We start from the raw sequence: 18,300 nt of genomic DNA, 5'->3' as shown, positions 1-18,300 counted from the left end.
GATAAATATTTAGCCTGTGGTCGGGATTATGGCTGTTTCAAAACTGTATAACTTTGTATGTAAAATGACAAACACAGCATTCATAAATGTATGTCAGAAGTAATTAAATATATTATACCATGAGATCATATAATATATATGAATAATATATATATTCCCTCTTAAGCCTGGTAATGATTTTATTTTTCAATTTATATGATCTTTAAGAGCCCCGGTTAATAAAATATATAATAAGATACTACATACATTTCCTTATAAAGATTGTAAGGTTTCCTATTTGTAAAATGTTGTACTTAAGTTCACAGGATAGGGTTTTTCTCGATATAAAAATTATGATTATTAAATTATTTTTTTTTTTTTAAGTATTTCTTTATTTTATCTGAATTTTTAATCGTTAGGATTTCCTAAAACAGTTTTTGTGTCTCTACAATAGAAATCTTATCTTGTTTTTTTATTTTCTGCATATATTTTCCTACTTACGGGTAATTAAGGAGTTAAATTTAGTAGTTTACCTTTAATAGAACCGCTGGAGTTGTTTTGTCCCACTGGCGATTGGACGTTGCTTTGACCGAGGTTGTTTGCGTGTGCTTCCAGTTTCGAAGTGACGCTGCTCCACATGTCAAACATACGTTGCGTATACATAATTATTAGTGGGAAATGCGAAGCTTTGGTGACGTTTGCAACGTTTGCTGCTCTTGCTGTTGCCGCTGCAGTTGATTGGTGAAGTAGCTGTAGCTGGAGTTGTGGCCACGGCTGTGTACACTTGCTATCAGTTGCTGCAACCGCCGATGAACACGGGCTCTCACACAGACGGCCATACGCGGCGTATGCGCAATCTTTTGAATGAATGCGTTGTTTTGGGGTTTTGTAAATATGTAAAACGTTGTATACAGTATTTAATATATAGATATATATGCCTTATATAGCTGCCCTCCGGATCCAATTGTATTAGCCAATCTATCGTCTTATTGCACTTGGTCTCTAGCCTTTAGTCCGCGGATTGATTTTATTATTTTATGAATGAATTTTCAGCGCTTTTCGCATTCAGTGTGAATCAATAACTATCACAGTGTGTGTGGGTGTTTTTCTTTTTTTTTTGTATCTTTTTGTGAGACGGGGGCGGGGGGCGGTGTGAGGGGGCTTGCCAATCGAGATATACACGTGTATATATATTTTGTATATCGCTATATATCTATATGTATGTATATAATGATCTAACGTTGTCAGGCCTGTAGGTACTAAATTGTTGATGTTGTTTGGATCTGATGTTATATGTTGCTGCTGCCGCTTAATTATCTGCTTATTTGTCTGTTTTTTACTTTGTTTATCAAACTATTCGTTAATAAGACACTTGTTCGCGTATGTATTAAACTTGTTTTAGTTATCTATCGCTATCGTTATCGTTTATTTAAAGCAATTCTCTATGATTTGATAATATCCATGTAAATCGAACTGGCACCTTCAACCCTTTTGCAGTATGTGCAGATTGTTGTTGCTGCTGCTGCTGTTGTTGTTGCTGCCGTAGTTTTTGTTTTTGGTTGCTTTGGGCAGTGGTTGTTGTTGCTGCTGCTGCTGCTGCTGTATCACTTTCACTGCGTTGTTGTTGCTGCTGCTGCTCCTACGGTTGCTGTGATTTTTATTGTGTTGCTTGTTGCTGTTGCTGTTGTTGCTGCTGCTGCTGCTGGTTTCCTTATTGTTGTTGCTGCTGCTGCCTTTGTTGTTGCTATGCTCATTGTTTTGTCGATTTCTCTGTTTTGCTTGATTCCAAATCAAAATTTCCAAAAATACGAAAATTTCACGACAATTAATTCCGGAAGACATTTAGGCGCAATCTGTTTCTCATCGATTCGAGCTGTCGCTGCCTTGGAAACGTTCATCTGTTTTTCTTTGACAATACACGACTCTTGTTCAGGCCCTCAGCTTGAACACTTTGATGTACAAAATGGTTTGGCCAGTTATGTAAATACTCTTGCTACGCACTGTCAGCCATGGCCAAATCATGGCATTCAGCATATTGCACGGGAATGGTGTCTGCAAGGGGGAAATAGATATAGAAAACCGCGCGATCTTCGATCAATCGATAAGCAAGGATCGATTGATTTGGGACCAAGTGTGTGTGTGTGTGGATATTTCACCAATTCATTACTTTTTTGTATATAACAAAAGATAAGATCTTAGTTTAATTATTTCCTTGTTTTAACAGATCAACTTAATATAAGTTTCCAAAGAAATTTTAAAACCCCATCGCAACCCCAATCCCCATTATACCTAAATTAAACTACTATAACATTAAACTTGTATCCTACAATAACTACCCATACCAGATGGTTAAACAAATCCTGTCAAGCCCCGTCTATGGTTACCTATGTTGTTATTTAACCCAGCAGATACAGCACATGCTAAATGTATCTCATAATTGAAAACCCATATTTCGCCGTGCAGGCTTTGCAATCCAGGAACTGTGCCGAACCCCAGGTCCCAGTCCCCGGAGTACAGCCCCCAGCTCTCCCTTTTTTCGGTTGGCAACTCCCTTTGGGCCGCCGACGAGTGTGTGGACATGAGCGTGGAAAATCGATAGAGAAATGGGATTTAAGGGTGCCCAGACAGACGGCGGGGGTTCGGTTCGGTCTGCCTCTGATGGGGAAAAACTGTGAAATGCAGCGCATAAATCTCGTCGCCTGGCATAGTGGGTGTGCTCGTGCCCCTGCCATGGTGTGGGTAAACATAGAAAAAAGTTCTATGACCCAAAGCTCAAACACTCACTCACCCACTCACACAGGCACAGTGGAAAAACGAGCGACGAGCGACAAACGAGCCGGCAAACCCAATGAATATAAAACATTTTTACTTTTCTCTCTCTCTCTTTCTTTCTTTTTTGGGCGGCCGGGAGGGGGAGGGGGAGTGTAATCACTTTGTTGGTGGTTTGGGGGTGGCTTTGGGTGGCCATGCGGAAGCCTCTGGCAGACACACAAAATACGTCACCAAAGCGACAGCAACAACACTGAAATTGTGCCAGCTCAGAAGCAGAGAGAGGGAGGGGGAGAGGGAGGGAGAGTGGGAGAGTGGGAGAAGCGGAGAGGCAGAGCCAGCGGGAAATTTACATATAGACGAAACGCAAAGAAAACGCTGAAAGGAAAATGAAAATGAATAGCCCCACCACAGTGGAAATGAAAAATTCTCTCGCAGCGACAACGAACTTACTAACGGTACTAAAGCTAACGAGCCGGTCAAGCCGATGATGGAGCAGGGCGAAAGAGAAAGAAAGAGAGAGCGCTCGGCGCGAGGGGGTGGGCAGTGGGCGGCAGAAGCCGAAGGCGGTTACAGTTACAACAGCAACAGAGCGACAGCAAATCAGACGACAAAGTTTACAAGGCAGCGCAGCCGGCGTCGCTGTGGCAGCGCTGCTGGGGCTGTTGCTGCCGGTGTTGTTGTTGCTGCTGCTGCTGCTGCCTCTGCTGCTCCATCGCAGTACGTTGACGCCGACGAAAAAGACCAATGACCTATGGGTGGGCCATGCCGCTGCCCCCACTTTTCCGCCTGGGACTTCTGCTTAGGCTGTTTTCCGCTTCTACACGGCCAGAAAGGCAGTTCGAAATGCTAGTCCGAAGAGGTAATCTCCTAAAGTCCATTTCTCTTACAAAACTGTATGGTTATGATCCCTAATTCCCTTACGTGTGTAATCATATAAGACTATATGATCAAGTAATAATAGGTAATCTGTTGAAATTCTTCTCTATCAAATCATAGTTATGAACTCTAGTTATGATCCCATACATCTATTTTCTTATAAGAACCAACTATTTAAGAAAAATCCTTTTATTACAATTTACATTTATAAAAAGTTTAACATTAAAAAAAATAATATAAATCATACCTAAAATAAATTATTCTTTCCTTCTTTCATTGAATAATTGTTTAAAATAAATAAATAAAAATTACTTTTTATTTTCCTTATCTATTATTTTTCAAAAAAATAAAAACCTAACCTGTTAAAATTCTTAGACTCTTTTTTTATAATTATAATTGAAAATACTAACATATAATGAATAAAACTCAGATCACTTATCTGTTAAAAACAATTGACTCATAGTAAAGAAACCTAGCTAAACCCATACTGTAACTCCTAGAAAGTATCTCCAAGAATGTATCTTTTCGGGTATTTTTCTGCGTGCATCCCCAGTTCTTGTTGTTGCCGGGGTGGCACACTTATGGGGCGACACATGGGGTGTGCGAGTGTGTGTGCCGCCCGTGTGTGTGCCCAGCAATGTTGTTCCACTAACGGTAATGCAAACAGTCGACTAAAAAGGCAGGAGAAGCAGCAGCGGCGGCAGCGGCAGGAGGCGCCGAGTGGGTGGTGCTGGCGACGACCGACTTTGCTCTGCTCTGAACTCGGCTGAACTGGAAAGTCGGTGCAAGCACTCGTACTGCCGCCTCCGAGCTGCTTCTAACGACAACAATAACAATTGTTGATAATCATAAGTTGCCACAATGGACACAGACGGAAAACTGCAGCGGCAACAAAGGGCCCAGAAGCTGTGGACAAGAAAAGGGCATAGCATCTCTGGGCTTTGTGCCCAGAGATTCGCCGTTCGGTCTCCTAAGATCTCCAAAGACAATGGACCCAGAAGCCCCGAGTAACAGATACTGAGAGCCCTGTGAAAAATTGCGAAAAGCTTTCAGCTGACAGTTGGCCATGGTGGCTCGAAAAGGGGTTGTTAATTGGGGGAAACTATTTCCTACATGCGCTGGCCAATGGGGATACAACCGTTGCTAGAGGCACATGGGTAGAGTCTGTGAATCATGCTCCGGGATTGCGGGCTATGCAGAAATTTAAGTAGAAATGGGTATCAAAACCTCGAAGTACGCAGTATCAAAAACTCCAAACCTAAGATAGGGAGAAATATATTTCAACTTATCTAAAGTAATATTAGTAGAGTACTCAAAAAGTGCTTTCACCTTAAGAACATAATGTTCTTTCAATAGAAGCTGGTTGAAGAAATCTCTTTTCTACTATATTTTCGATTGTAGATACTAAAAGATAACCAATCCTTAATTAAAGTAAAAGATATCTTTTGGTAAGTAACAAAAATCTGAGTTGGGAAAATTGTATTTCAGCGAATTACAAAAGGTTTGTCCTTAAAATGTCGTTGAACCTGTAGATCTCAGACCCCACTGCTACAAAATATCGAACTATTCAATTAAATTTCATCGCCTTGCACTCACTTATTGAAGTATTAGGCACGTGTGCCTAATAACCACCCAAGGGCCAGAACCCATAGAGCATCTATAAAACAAACTAGCCTAAACGATGCCATAAATTTCTGTTTCCCAATCGTTAAATCCCCGATCGTGTGATATATCCGAAAACTGGTGGTTAGCCATCCAATTAGGGGCAAATAGATTATTCCAATAAATTATCCAAGTTGCGAGGGCTGCTTTCGCCGTGCTGCGATGAGGGCTTTTCCCGATGGATTTTCATTTTTGTTAATAATATTTTCTGCCATCCTTGTGGCACACACACACACACACACTTGGGCCGTAGATCGTACACATACACGGAAATTGGCTTTGTTTTTGTTGCACAATCTCGAGGGGAGGGTTGTGGGAGGGATTCTCCTGGGTTTTTTATAGGGAGTATTACGTCACTGGCACTTCCGTTTCCGTTTCGAGTGTGTTTTTCACCTTTTTAGCGAGAGTGGGAGAGAGAGGGCGCGCGATTGCAGTTGCAGTTTTAGGCACGATGTGGAATTTGAATGCACACGATATTGATTGATTGACTGGTACTGTATGTATAGCGATATCCTATGATTTTGTTTTGATCTGAAACCGAACAAACTTCATCTGCCGCCGCATGTTGCAAGGCTGTAACTTATATATCTTTCTCACTAGCACACACTCGCGTTTCGAAGTTTTGCCTTTTTGAGTACATTTTCTTCTGCTTCACTTTTCGGGGGGTTTTTCACGGCAGAGTGATGGGAGTTGGGGGGGTGGTGAGGCGTTTTGGGGGACTTTGGGGGCAAAACGCATAGGCACACGCACACACACACACGCGCGCACACACACACGAGCGATGCGATGGGAAATAAAACGGTACAGAGTATAAACAACAACAACAAATAATTAATAATAAAGATACAACGCGCCACGCATCGTAACCCGCCGCCGCGAAACGCTCAATACGAGGTGTAGCTGAAGAGTGCCGCAAAATGTTATCGACTGTTCGTTGTCGTCGTGCGGCGGCGGCAGCGACGGCGGCCGCGCGGCAGCAGCGCCGCAATGCGGCAGCAGAGGCTCCCCAAAAGAGCGGCGAGCGGCGGCGAGATGGAGTGAGAGCGCAAGAGAGAGAAGTGGGTATATGTGTCTCTGTGCCGATGACTTCTTCCTCAGTTCGCTGCCCCAACCCGCCCGGCTCCCCACCAGCTCCCCCACCCACTTTTGCCCCGTCCGCTTTGTGCCGTTCGTTCGCTATGGCAACCGCTCGCCAGCGAAAGAGTCGCAATCAGCTGTTATCGCGGGGGCCCTCGTCACTCCTCTCTCGCTCTCGTTCTCTTCTCGCTCTGGGGAGTTCCTCGGTTTCTCATTTCGGGCCGAAGAGACAGAGAGAGAAAGCGGGAGCTTTTGGCGCTTCCTTCAATTAGCAGGTCAATTGCTTTTTAGGCCAAAATGTGTGCACTGCAGTTGCAATTTAATTGCACTTCTTACTTTTCAACGGGCGACTGGGCCAATTGTCTCGAATGCTTTTGCGGGGCGGAAGTGGAAAATTGGCCCTAAATTATACCGCCCGAGTCCTGTCGACAAGCACTCGGATATTGAATTTGCCATGTGGCTCTTTAATAGTTCAGATTCAATTTAAGGAAGTGGATGCCTATGGTGGCTTTAAAGCGCCATAAGGTAGGCAACACATTTTAAAAGTCAGCAGGGACTATGGACTATGGAACCTTTAACAAGATATTCAAAAATCTTTTTAAAATATTTCAGCAATTCTTGAGATAGGCAGTTACAAGTTTTATTGGCCACAGAGAGTTAAGGAGAAATAAAATGTGACAACAAGACTTAACATTTTTTGATGAAGATTATTGATTGAGTTGTTAAAGCTCAAGGATTTTAATCACAATATATATTTATAAAGTTTTAAAATTAACAAAAAATGTATAAAACTCCATGTAGTAAAAAAAATTATAAAATTAACTTGTACAATGAATATAATTCATAAATAGATATGAACTAATAAAATACTGTTTAATATTGTGTTAACCTTAAATAGAAAGTAAGACCATATTTAACTAAAAAATATTATTTTTTAATATTTGAAATTCTCAAATAATGGAGACACAAAAAATTGGGTTAAATCGCAAAGAGATGAGTTTTTATGCATATATATTTATTAATTTTATAAATATTCAAACCATTTCGTTTGCCACTAAATAAAAATAGACAAAAAATCACCGAGCATTCAAGGTGAACTGCACACGGAGTTTGCTGGCCAATTAAAAATGTTAAAATTAGTTTAAATCATTTGGCAATTTGCTTTCGAAGTTTGCCAAAATGAAAAGCAAGCGAAAAAATCAAAATAAAAAAGTAAGCTTCCATGTAAATGTTGAAAACGCAAAAGAAACAAACTACGCTCAAGTTATAAATTAATATTTCGCTTACGTTAATTTATGTATTTTCGTTGACGTTCGATACTAAAGCCATTAACTATGCATCTCGCAGATACAAAGATACATGTGTGCACAGCATAATTCGATTTTTGCATAGACGAGAAAGAGATGAGACGGTGGCGTTGCGAAATCGCCAGGCAATATCGTTGAAGTTTGGCAAAATCGAAAATATGATAATGAAACTTCGCCGCGCTCGATTGGAGGCGAAATCTCATGCGGCGCTGACCTGGCTAATAGCCACGGATCCAACCAGGTCCAGACGACCGGCCAATAAGCAGAAGAAGATTCATGCATGAAATGCAAAGCGTTGTCCAACCAAATTATAATGAACCTGGCTCCGATTCATATGGGAAATTACAACAATAAACGCCGCCAATATGCCCCTTCGCAAAAGTGATAGTGTGAGTTCCAATGGTGCAGATACGTATCTCGTAATCCCCCGGTTGCGACATCTTCGACGACGGCGACAGAAACGACGGACTGACAAAGTCCATCGACCACGTTCAGGGTCGCCTCATCCACAGAAAGGTTCGGATGAAGAAAACCTTTATGTTTTCAGTTTTACATCTTTTTTGCCAACTACCATTATGTGGGCTAATCATTGTCAAATCCGCTTGTGAAGAGGAGGGCTCTGAACGGGTTTTGAAAACGATTTAAATCACTTTGAAAATTTCACGCCGCAGGTACTTAACCAACCAATAATTTTCAAATTCCCTTGAAATTAGAAATTTTAAAGGTGCTTTATTATAATATTTCAAATCTTTAAGTATAGTACTTTTAAAACTATCTAAAGCATTTGTGGAGTTTTAAAAGTAACTCTAACTTCCCTTTGATTCTCTTCAAATACTTGTGATGTAGTTTTTTCGTGTCGTTGGGTTATAATACGGGAGAGTATAGTATAGAAAGCTACTACTTTTAGACATTCGGTAACTGTGAAGGAATTCCTATCAGAAAAGATCGATTGTTCAGCTTCTGGAATTGAGAAAGCAGCAAAGCTGAAAACAAATCGAAAGATCTATTCCCGTTCTAGGGGTACAGCAATTAGGTAACGATTCATCGCCTCGATCATCAATCACAAGAGCAGAAAATCCGACGTTTTGGCCACCGCCCCAGCCTGCTAATGAGCCATGCATGTGGACACGGAGGCCCCCAGCGCCAAGATATCAACAGAGACTATAAAATATAGATCAATCTTGGCCGAAACTATAGGGCTTCTGCATGAGAAGTCGTGTCAGTGCCTGACACTCATTTGTAGTCATCAAGTGAGCCAGGCCGAGGGAGCAGAATCAAGTCGCTGGCCCGAGGCGCTGTTAAATCAATTTTTCAGCTAAGCCGCCCCCTCGCCCTTATCCTACACTCCCACGCACTGAAAAAAATCCATTAACAATAGTTGTACATATATTATAGTACCCTAAGAATATGCAGAAGAAGTCAAAACAACCCATAGTTAAGATAATATATTATAATATCAGAAACTTCCCCAATGAATGGTATACCACATGTGTGCTGCAATCGAATATTAAAAGAACAAATATCTTTAAATTCTGGTAGCTATGAGAGATATAAATGTGAGCATGAAAAGGTTATACTATCCTGGTCCTTACTCTAGTACGCCTTGGTCTTGAAGTATTCTAGCCTTAACTATCTTAAGTCTTAAAATATTTAAATAAAACTTAATAGTTACAAGATATGATATATTGCAATAGCTATCTTATTGAACATATGTACGTTAATTGTGTATCTATGTACTGTATTTATGATATTTAACCACTGTGTGATATGAATTTAATCGAACTTTTGTTTCAGTGCATAAACGTTAATTCTGTTCTAGCCAGTTACTCTTGGGCTTGCGTTTCTCTCTCATTCCGACCCGCTCGCTCCGTTCGAGCCTTCTTTTTGTTAACTGTATAGTTTGTAGTTGACGTTTTTACCGCTAAGGTTCGTGCTACGGTAAAAATATGAGGAGTCGAGCAGAAGAACGGTGGTGGTGTGGCTGTTGCTGTTGCTGTTGCCGCTGTATCTCATGGTGTTGCTGTGCCGCAACAGCAGTAAAGCGAATATGCCGGGGCAGGGAGAATCGCAAAAAGAGCTAACAGAACCTAATGATAAAGAACACCATCTAGACTTGGCCAAAAGCTAGTCAGCCTAGCAGCGGCTTATTTAGTATGTCAAAACATGTTTTTGTAGCCGTTGCTGTTGGTGTTGCTGTTGCTGTTGCTGTTGCTGTTGCTGTTGCTGCTGTTTGTTGACTATGGAAAGTGGGACACATGCCCGTAGCTGTTGCTGCTGCTGCTGCCGCTGCTGCAGCCACACAAAGGTGAATAGCCAATAAATCGAGGCTTGTAAATTGAAATTCTTTTTAGCACGGGGTGTGTACACTGTTCACTGTACACAAGTACACCTGTTGTTGCAGTGGCTGCTGCTCTTGGTGTTGCTGCTGTCTTGGTGTTGCTGCTGTCGCTGATGTGTTGCTGATGTGTCAGCCTGTTAATTGCCGCTGGATGCTTGCGCAATGAGCGAGCTGCTCATTTGCATAGCTCGGATTCTCGAGGGGTTGGTACGTTTGGGGGGGGGCCTTTGGGATAGATGTGCGATTATCTGAACCATCGCTGATCGTCGGTGGTCGCTCTGGGTGAGTGCTCACTGTGGTTAACCGACTGCTGTTCTTCTGCACTTGCAACAAGTGGAATTCTCGTAGCTTGCTGAGTTTTATGGGGTGTGAATGGATCATTTGAGGAATCCTTGACTTAAGATCTTTCAAATATTTGCCACAATCACTCTTGACAGTTCTTCTTTGAGTATCTATGTGAATTTTCTAGGTATAATCAATGTTTATGACTGTTGCTGGGTACCACTAGGTAAACTTAAACTTTTAAATTGATTTAAACATATTACAAAATAAGGTTTCTAAGGGGCTTCTGATATAAGGAAATATTTTCTTACAGGTGATATCTACGAAGTTGGTTCTAGTTTCCTTTAATCTAAATTTACCTGTCATGGCGCCATTGCTGCTGCTGCTGTGTTCTCTGTTGTTTTCCCTGGCGGATGTTGCTGCCGTGGCACTGGCCGATGTCCCCGATGCCCCCGATGTTGCCGATGTTGCAGTTGATGTGGCAGCGGGTTTCTGTGGCGCTAAGGGCGGCGGAGTGCGCTCCTTGGAGCGCTTCAGGCTGCCCTCCTGACTGGCATTGCTGGCCATGTTCTTGCACACGGAGCTGATGTTGCTGATGCTGCTGAAGCTACTCAGACTGCTGAAGCTGCTGGAACGCGCCAAGGCCGGCGGATCCGAGAGGAATTTCACCTGCTGCGGTTGCTGTTGCGGCTGCTGTTGCTGCTGCTGCTGTTGCTGTTGTTGTGGCCGCGACTGTGCTGGCCTGGAGGTGGCCAATCTTTTCGGTGCCGGTGGCTCTGGTTCAGTCTCTTCCTCGGTCTCGCCCTTCTCCTCCAGCTCAGCCTCCAGTTCGTTGTCCAAGTCCGGCTGGACAGTGGCTATAATGGTGCCCTCCTCGTTGGCCTGCTCGAAGCAGACGTCCAGCAGGGTGGCTCCTCCACTGGCCTGCAATCCAGCTATATCCTTGAGATCTATCCAACTGGCGCCCAGCTTGTCCGCATCACTGAGGGGCAGGCTCAGCACTCTCGTGTCGCCCTCGTCCACGATGTGAAAGGATTGCGTGGGCTCGATCTTCACTATGATGGGCTGGTTGGCCAAGATTTGGGCGGGTGGAGCACTGCCCAGCAAGCTGGCCATGTTCTCCTCCTCCTCGTCGGCGGCCTCCAGCTCGCTGAGCTGCTGTTCTATTTGCAGATAGGTGCTGGAGCTGGAATTCGAGCCCAGCCCAGGCTGTGGCTTCAGTACGTCCAGTTTGAGGACGGTGCATTTGTCGGTCTGCTGGTATTGGTGCTGCTGCTGCGGGCGTGGCAGGAGGGCCAGGGCGGGGGCACCCGACGATCCGGATACGGAAACGGATGCGTTTCCCTCCGATGTAAAGGTAAGAGGGGGAGAAGTGCCCGTGGATTTGCTGGTCATGGACACGCCACTCCTGGCCGAGTGGATCAGTTGGGGCACAGCTGAAGTGGCACCACCACTGGCGCCTCCACCACCAGCACTACGCGCCACTATGGTGGTGGAGACGGGCAGCGGGATTATCGAGATGGAGGGCACCTTGCTGCGCAGATTGGCCACCGCCGCCGCTGTGGCGGCATCGGTACCGATGTACTGCGGTCCGCCGCTGGACGATTTGCTGCCGCCGGCGGACTTGGCCTGCTGTATCAGCAGGAGATCTCGCGGCCTATCCGTTGTGGCGGCCGTTTCTTCACCGAATTTATCTCAAAGGTCCAAGTCTTAGAACTCTAAACACTGAACACTCTCTCACACACTTTCACTTGGGTTGATTGCTTTGTATACTCCCTTATTTATTTAATTTTCTTCTTTTTTTATAAGGTGTAGAAGCACAACATCGAAATAAATTTGAAAATCAGCCTTACGAAAGTGCACTTAAAAAATTGTCGACGACTAAACAAGTTCATTCATTCTGCATTTGCCTCGATTGCTTGTCAATTGGTGTAGATACCCCTCAAGAAGGGTCGTTAAATGAGGGGGGAGCGGTTCGAAAGGGGGCTTTTCAGGGGCGTAGCGGGGTCTGCAGATGCACCTGTGCGTTTCGTTTCGTTCGGTTTCGTTTTTGGGTTCGTTTTGCAGCTGGAACGCGTCGTATACTAAACGTAACTTTGTGCGATGGCTAGAGTTTGCGTTTGAGTTTCAGTTTAATGCTTTGGATTTTGAGTACATTTTGGTTAGTCTTTCTTATGGCTTTAGCTTATTTGATTTTTCAATAACTATTTTGCAGCAATTGTTGCTGTGTTTTGGTGACTGTGCCTGTTTCTGTATCTTTGTCCTCCGCTTCCGACCGTTGTCATCCTCGTTTTCGTATCCTGCTGCTGCGGTTGTTGCTGCTGTTGCTGTTGTTGCTGCTGCTGCTGTTGCTGCTGCTCCTGCTGCTGCTGCACATGCAACGCGTCGCCGCTGGATGGCTGCAAGGCTGCGCTGCAGCATTCGCCTTTGCCAGCGCCATTGGAACCCGACCACGTCAAAACAGTTGGAAGTGTGCCTCGGGATCTGGATGTGGATGTGGGCATAGATGTGGCTGTGGATGTGGCAATGTTGCTGTTGATTTCCCACATTGCGGCACGCAACCCTATGCAACCACCAACTCGGCAGCCACCTCCATCCTTGCAACAACAACAACCACCAGCTGTGTGTGTGGAAAGTGGCTTTAATAATCGATTTTTCAGCGGCGCTCTGGCAAATCAATATTTGGCAAACGGCAGCATATAGCTTTCGCTTTTCCAAAAAGATATTGTATCTTTCACTATCATTTGTTATCCCTTATAGTCCTTTATTTTACTAACACACTAGTTATTCGTAGAGTTTATTTCACTTGTGTTTGGGGGTTGAAAACAGTGATATACTATTTGAGATACTTTTCAGTTTTCCTATTTCCGTATTTTCACTTTCATATTTTTAAGTGCTAAGTGCACCGCGCGCGTTTTTTGTGACTCCTTGTTTTTTGCGATTTGGAGTAGCAGCTGACCGGAGCTGCGTCCTTTACAGGAATGTGTCCCAAATTCGAGTGCCACAAACACAGTTCGTTCTGCCGCTGCACAAACTTTCCGTTTCGTGGGGGTTGCGCCTCAGTTTCTGGGAAAATCCTGGCGTTGGTGTGTGTGCGTGTGTGTATATCCGCATGCAAGTTGAAAAATGGGACTCGCTGCGAACTGCTGGCGGAAAATAGGGTTAGTAGGCATAATGCCAAGTGCATAGCCAGGAAAACTGGAAGGCTCGGCACGAGGGAAAACGAGCACAGGCGAACGTTGCTGCGCAGCTTTTCCACCCCTAGCATCTGAGTGGGGTGGGCGGGGGCGCACGAGGGCCAGGGAAATTCCCGTCGTGGTGGAAAAGAGTCACGGGAAATTTCTGCACGCAGTGGTGGAAAATTTGCAGGGCGGTCGAATTTAAAATTCCATATTATGTTTGATTCTGTACGCTCCATTCCTACAGTATTTTTTATGATCTTGCTTATATTTCTAGCGATTTATTTAATAAAGTTATATTAACCTAGATGAAAAATAGCTTAATATTTTTTTTATGTATTATGTTTTATATTTCGACATGCTACAGATACGAAAATTATTTTAAGTAAATGCAGTCAAAATTAAAGCAGGTGTCTTATGCCCCTAAGTGATGATTCTAAGCTTACCCAACTTAACATAGTCAAAAGGAATCTATTTCACTTTAAATTGTTTGCTTGGGGTTAACAGATCATTCCTCAAAGAAATAGATACCTCTAAAATATAAGATACTTTTAAGTACTTTATTTGGGGGTTAAATTAAAAATACTGAGTATGTAAGTACAACGAAACAAATTTAAAAAAAATTAAATATCTTGAATAATATTTTTAAAACATACTATTAATGAGTATAGAGTACAGACAAAGAAATCTTTTTAATACCTATTAAAAGCTCATTAAGCATAGGAATATACCAAAACGGTTGCATTTACTCATGAAAATGTATCTTAAGATAGTAAAATCTTAGATAATTTAAGACAAATCTCAAAGTTAGGTAATTAAAGCGCCCTGCAGCCAAATGAGTAGCTGGGGTCTGTAAAAACAGATCCCAGAACAGCTATGGCCACAATGACCCCCAAGTGACTACCCAAAAAAAGGGAGAACAACTCGGACTCGGGCATTGCCCAACAGAACAAATTTGGACTAATCGCCTAACTGGGCACCGCCAACCTAACAGATCGGATCGCTTCGGATCGGAGCCATCATTAGTTGGTAGTGGCAGCAGTAGGGCCGTCGATATAGAGGGGGGCCCGATGAAGGCGAACCCAGAGACCGCCGTTACGGTGGATTCGGAGCCAAGAGTCAACCATCGGCATTAATATTTCATGTTTTTCCGTTGCTTAAATCATGTTAGATTTATTTTTCGCTGCCTTCAGCTGCCGCTTGCGCAACAACAATCAAGCGCCAACTGGTTCTGCCAGCGTCTTGCAGCTAAACTTGGCTAAAACACCGTTGGTTCTAACGTGAACGCGAAAATGTGTGCCTCACCGTTGTAAACTTCTGCTTGTGTTGCCTCATCTATTGCAAGTCTGTGCCGATTCTAACCTGTTTTCTGCAGAAACTCTCCGAAAAAGTCCCGTAAGAAAGTCCCAGTTATTCAAGAGGAAAAACCTGTTACACGCAACTGGCTCAGAGAGCTGATTGCCAAGAAAATAACAAGAAAGAAAAGAAAAGAACAGGGTAAAGAACCACGGCCTGTAGCCACAATAGCAGCAGCAACAGCCAAACAGCAAACACGTTAGTACCGTTGCCTCGGATTCTTTGTTGCGCAACTGTGTTGCAAGATTAGCTGCGACTTCCAACTGGTTTATTGCAGCCCCGCTGTCGATGAGGCAACAGTTGGCCGGGCCATTACTGTTGTTCTGCTGCCGCCACCGCTGCTGCCTTGAAGATGTGGTAAAATCTTTTGGCTAGAATCGGAAATCCAGCAGCAAGACGGCATTGCATGTCTTGCAGCTCGACTGCATATCCCATCCATTTATTTGCGGCTATTGAAAGCCGTTGCCTTTTATAATCAATTAGGTTTTTTTTTGTATTTTCTTAGCCAGCCTAATGATTCCATTAGTCGACTTTAGCTAGGCAAGGCTGATTTCTGAGGCGAAATATCGCCAGAGATATTTTGATTGCCAGAGAAACTTGGCTTAAACTCTAAAAACTGTGGTGGTAAATTCATATAACCTTCAACTAATTTACAGAACTCGATTTGCAGTGATTTGTTAATATATATATTTGGCAGAAAAAGGTGAAGAATGGTATATTTATATTATATTAATATTAATATCAAATAAGGAATCATGATAAATTATAAAGATTTGATTCATCTTATAACTTTAAGTAGGCTTTAATTTGCATAAGTTTATTATGGCTTGCTTTAAAAGAATTCTTGGCTTGAAAATTCCCTAAAAATATAATATAAAAGGTGAAGAACAAATCATTTTTATTAACAAATCTTAAAGGAATAGCATTAGTAACGTATAGAACCCCTATACCACTAACCTCTGATGGTGCTTGGCATGTTATCCGGGTTCTTAGCTCTCATCAATGGATACAGACTTTCATTCATGCACTCAAACTAATCGGATCAATGTCAAGGCTTTGAACTCATCACTCGACCAGATCATGATCGTGAAATTCGCGAATTAGTTCGAGTCGTTGGGATGGTTTCTATCGTGTCAAACAGTTCTCAAGCGGTGAAATTAGCCGGCGAAGGTGATGGCGCGGCCGGCGGAGTGGAACGGATCAGGATGATGGAGTGCGGGGGTAATCCGGATTGGAAGCGGTCCGATGAGAGAGCCCAGAATCCGAGTGGACTGGACTGGACGTGGGGACAAACGATTGCACACTAAATGGCCAGAGACCGAGTCGAAGACCCGTTGCATCCGATGATCATGATCGCGGTCATCATCATCGCCTCGGCTCCGTTTCATTGGACGTGGAATCATCGTCCTCTGGCGGGAACCCGAGTGCGGAGGCGAGCGGGCGGACAAGCAGAAGCCCAACACGAAACAGAAACAGAAGCTCTGCCGAGAAAGGAGAAAGGAGCTGCAAGAAGTTCCCACCTCAGCACACGCGCTCACCAACACACCTGCAAAAGGGGGGCGCTCACCACAATTCCTGCTAATTAAATGCGTGATGACTCCCAAAAATATCCGCGCAGCAACCAAAAAGATACAGTCACGACTTCTTAAGTGGGATTTGTATTTGCACAATATCTTACAAGGCATGTTTTACATATGTATCTAGATAAGAACAACAAATGAAGGCCTAATACCAGGTAGAAGGGCCTGAATTACTGAAAGCAAACCACAAATTCTGCAAAGGGTTCATAGCTTGTTCTCATAAATCAACAAACCACATCTGCAATCTTCAAAAATATTTTCGGAATAGTTTACTTTTATTACTGTTTAAAAGTAGATAGGTTTGAAATAGCAGTTCCCCAAACAACAATATACAGGGAAAATAAATGTGGGTAGGTTAAGCCTTTGCTCAAGCAAGGAAAACGTTGAGTTAAGCAAAGTTAAGGTAAATAAAATAAGACACATTCTAACTAGCTTAAAATCGAAATTCGAGTTTGGTTTATGGAAGTTTACCTGTATCGACTGGTAAAAGATACACATGCCAGCGGAGTCATGCGTGCATTTCATCAGAGATGGGATGTCATGTCCGAAAGTCCGAGAGTCCGACTGTTACTCCGAGTGATACACGTAGGGCTCGAAAGAGTCAGGGACCCGAAACCCGTGACGTTACTCTCCAAGTATCTGTGTATCTTTGGGGCCCGTCATCGGATCGCAGTTCGCTCAGTTGCACCTTTAATCGCTGAGCAAACAGGAAGACTTCTACGGTAAACACACACACACGCTCGACCGCCCCGTGGAGAGCGGGAGAGAGCAGGAGAGAGGGGGGGAAAACAGGTTGAGAAGTACCGCTAAGCGGAGGCCCCAACTCTCCGAGGTCAACGAACGTTCTTAGCGCTCAAGAATGATGGAATCAAAACACACGAAAAAACCCAGAGAGAAAGATAGAGAGAGAGGGAGCGAGGAAGAGCATAGGAGAGAGAGAGTGAAGAAAGCACAAAGAGAGAGAAAGCAAGACGATCGTTTTAAGAGCGCAACAGGTGAGCGCTGACACCAAAGAGAATCAAAGTTTAACACAAAGAGAAATGAGACAGTATCTGTATCTTTTTGTATGCACATGCACTTTTGAAACGAATTTATCTGTTGCTTGCAGCTAAATTAAAAAGCTTACAAAAAGTGTATTTTTAGCCGCAGATTATGGAAGAACAACAAATAAAGAGCGAGGGAGCGCAACAAAAGCCGCTTTGTAACTGTCTGTCTCATGACCAAAAGAAACCGAAATTCTTATTCTTATTGCTCAATATTTGGTAATACACACTCGCGGATACAGATATATTTACAACCACAGATACATATTCATTCGACGTGCAAAAGCCATTCAATGTAGCGGTATTTTGTCGAAATTTTCAGAGTCTCGAGACGAGTACAAAGCTCATTGACCTCGAGCTCTCTCTCTTTCCTTCTTTCTTTCTACTCTCTTCTTTCTTCTGCCACATTCCCCTGTAACAAGTGTGTAATGAGCGGGGTATGAGGGACTGATTTCATTTTTTGGGTAATTTTTTGGGCGTTTTAAGATGGGCTTTCAGCCAACATATGTAAGTTTCCAGCATTTTCGGTTTTTTATATCTTCCTGTGCGTCTCTTGATATTCTCCGTGTTCCCTGGGGAACTTCGTTTTAATCTGGCCAGATGGGGTATTTATCAGTAAGCCCACAAGCGAATTAATTTGGATGTGAGGGAGGAATTCAGCGGACAGCCTGTTGATCCCGTTTGCATTTGCTGCCCCACGATTGGTCAGTGGATTTGTTTCCCTACCAAAGGACACCTCTTCCCATTGGCTGTTGCTTTTTCTTCCTGCCTCTCTCTCAGTGCTTTGTTTCAGTGTCCTTTTGCTCACAGCCGCCTGTTGCTGTCTTTAATACACTCTCCCTTTGCAGG

General features: G+C 43.4%; 3 protein-coding genes across 7 annotated transcripts in view; all 3 read right to left on the bottom strand.

Moving 5' to 3' along the window:
* Positions 1-16,112, bottom strand: part of LOC108022615 (probable nuclear hormone receptor HR3) — a 34,344-nt gene extending 18,232 nt beyond the window's left edge. The window contains exon 1 of one of the 4 annotated variants that reach the window (XM_050887237.1): positions 15,786-16,112. In XM_050887237.1, coding sequence (XP_050743194.1) covers positions 15,786-15,852 — 67 coding nt within the window. In that variant the 5' untranslated portion in view covers positions 15,853-16,112. Of the gene's footprint in view, positions 1-512; positions 645-10,652; positions 11,898-15,785 lie in introns of those variants that run through there. The other 3 variants (XM_050887236.1, XM_017091655.3, XM_017091656.3) reach the window with 3 other exon arrangements.
* LOC122818150 (GATA zinc finger domain-containing protein 16) lies at positions 1,453-6,180 on the bottom strand. 2 transcript variants are annotated; one of them, XM_050887238.1, is made up of 2 exons: positions 5,556-6,180; positions 1,453-2,031 (listed from the first exon to the last, which is right to left on the bottom strand). In XM_050887238.1, the coding sequence occupies exon 2, from the start codon at positions 1,819-1,821 to the stop codon at positions 1,462-1,464; it is 360 nt and encodes a 119-aa protein (XP_050743195.1). In that variant the 5' UTR covers positions 1,822-2,031; positions 5,556-6,180; the 3' UTR covers positions 1,453-1,461. The 2 variants fall into 2 exon arrangements, with proteins under 2 accessions (XP_050743195.1, XP_050743196.1); XM_050887239.1 differs by having other exon boundaries at positions 5,683-6,180.
* Positions 11,885-13,393, bottom strand: LOC108022617 (putative uncharacterized protein DDB_G0294196). The gene has a single exon (XM_017091657.3). It carries the CDS (start codon positions 12,840-12,842, stop codon positions 12,498-12,500), a length of 345 nt encoding a protein of 114 aa, XP_016947146.1. The 5' UTR covers positions 12,843-13,393; the 3' UTR covers positions 11,885-12,497.
* Positions 16,113-18,300: the final 2,188 nt, after the last annotated feature.

Source organism: Drosophila biarmipes, chromosome 2R, assembly GCF_025231255.1.
Source record: "Drosophila biarmipes strain raj3 chromosome 2R, RU_DBia_V1.1, whole genome shotgun sequence".
NCBI classification, from domain to species: domain Eukaryota; kingdom Metazoa; phylum Arthropoda; class Insecta; order Diptera; family Drosophilidae; genus Drosophila; species Drosophila biarmipes.
This window is presented reverse-complemented; position numbering and strand designations above follow the sequence as displayed.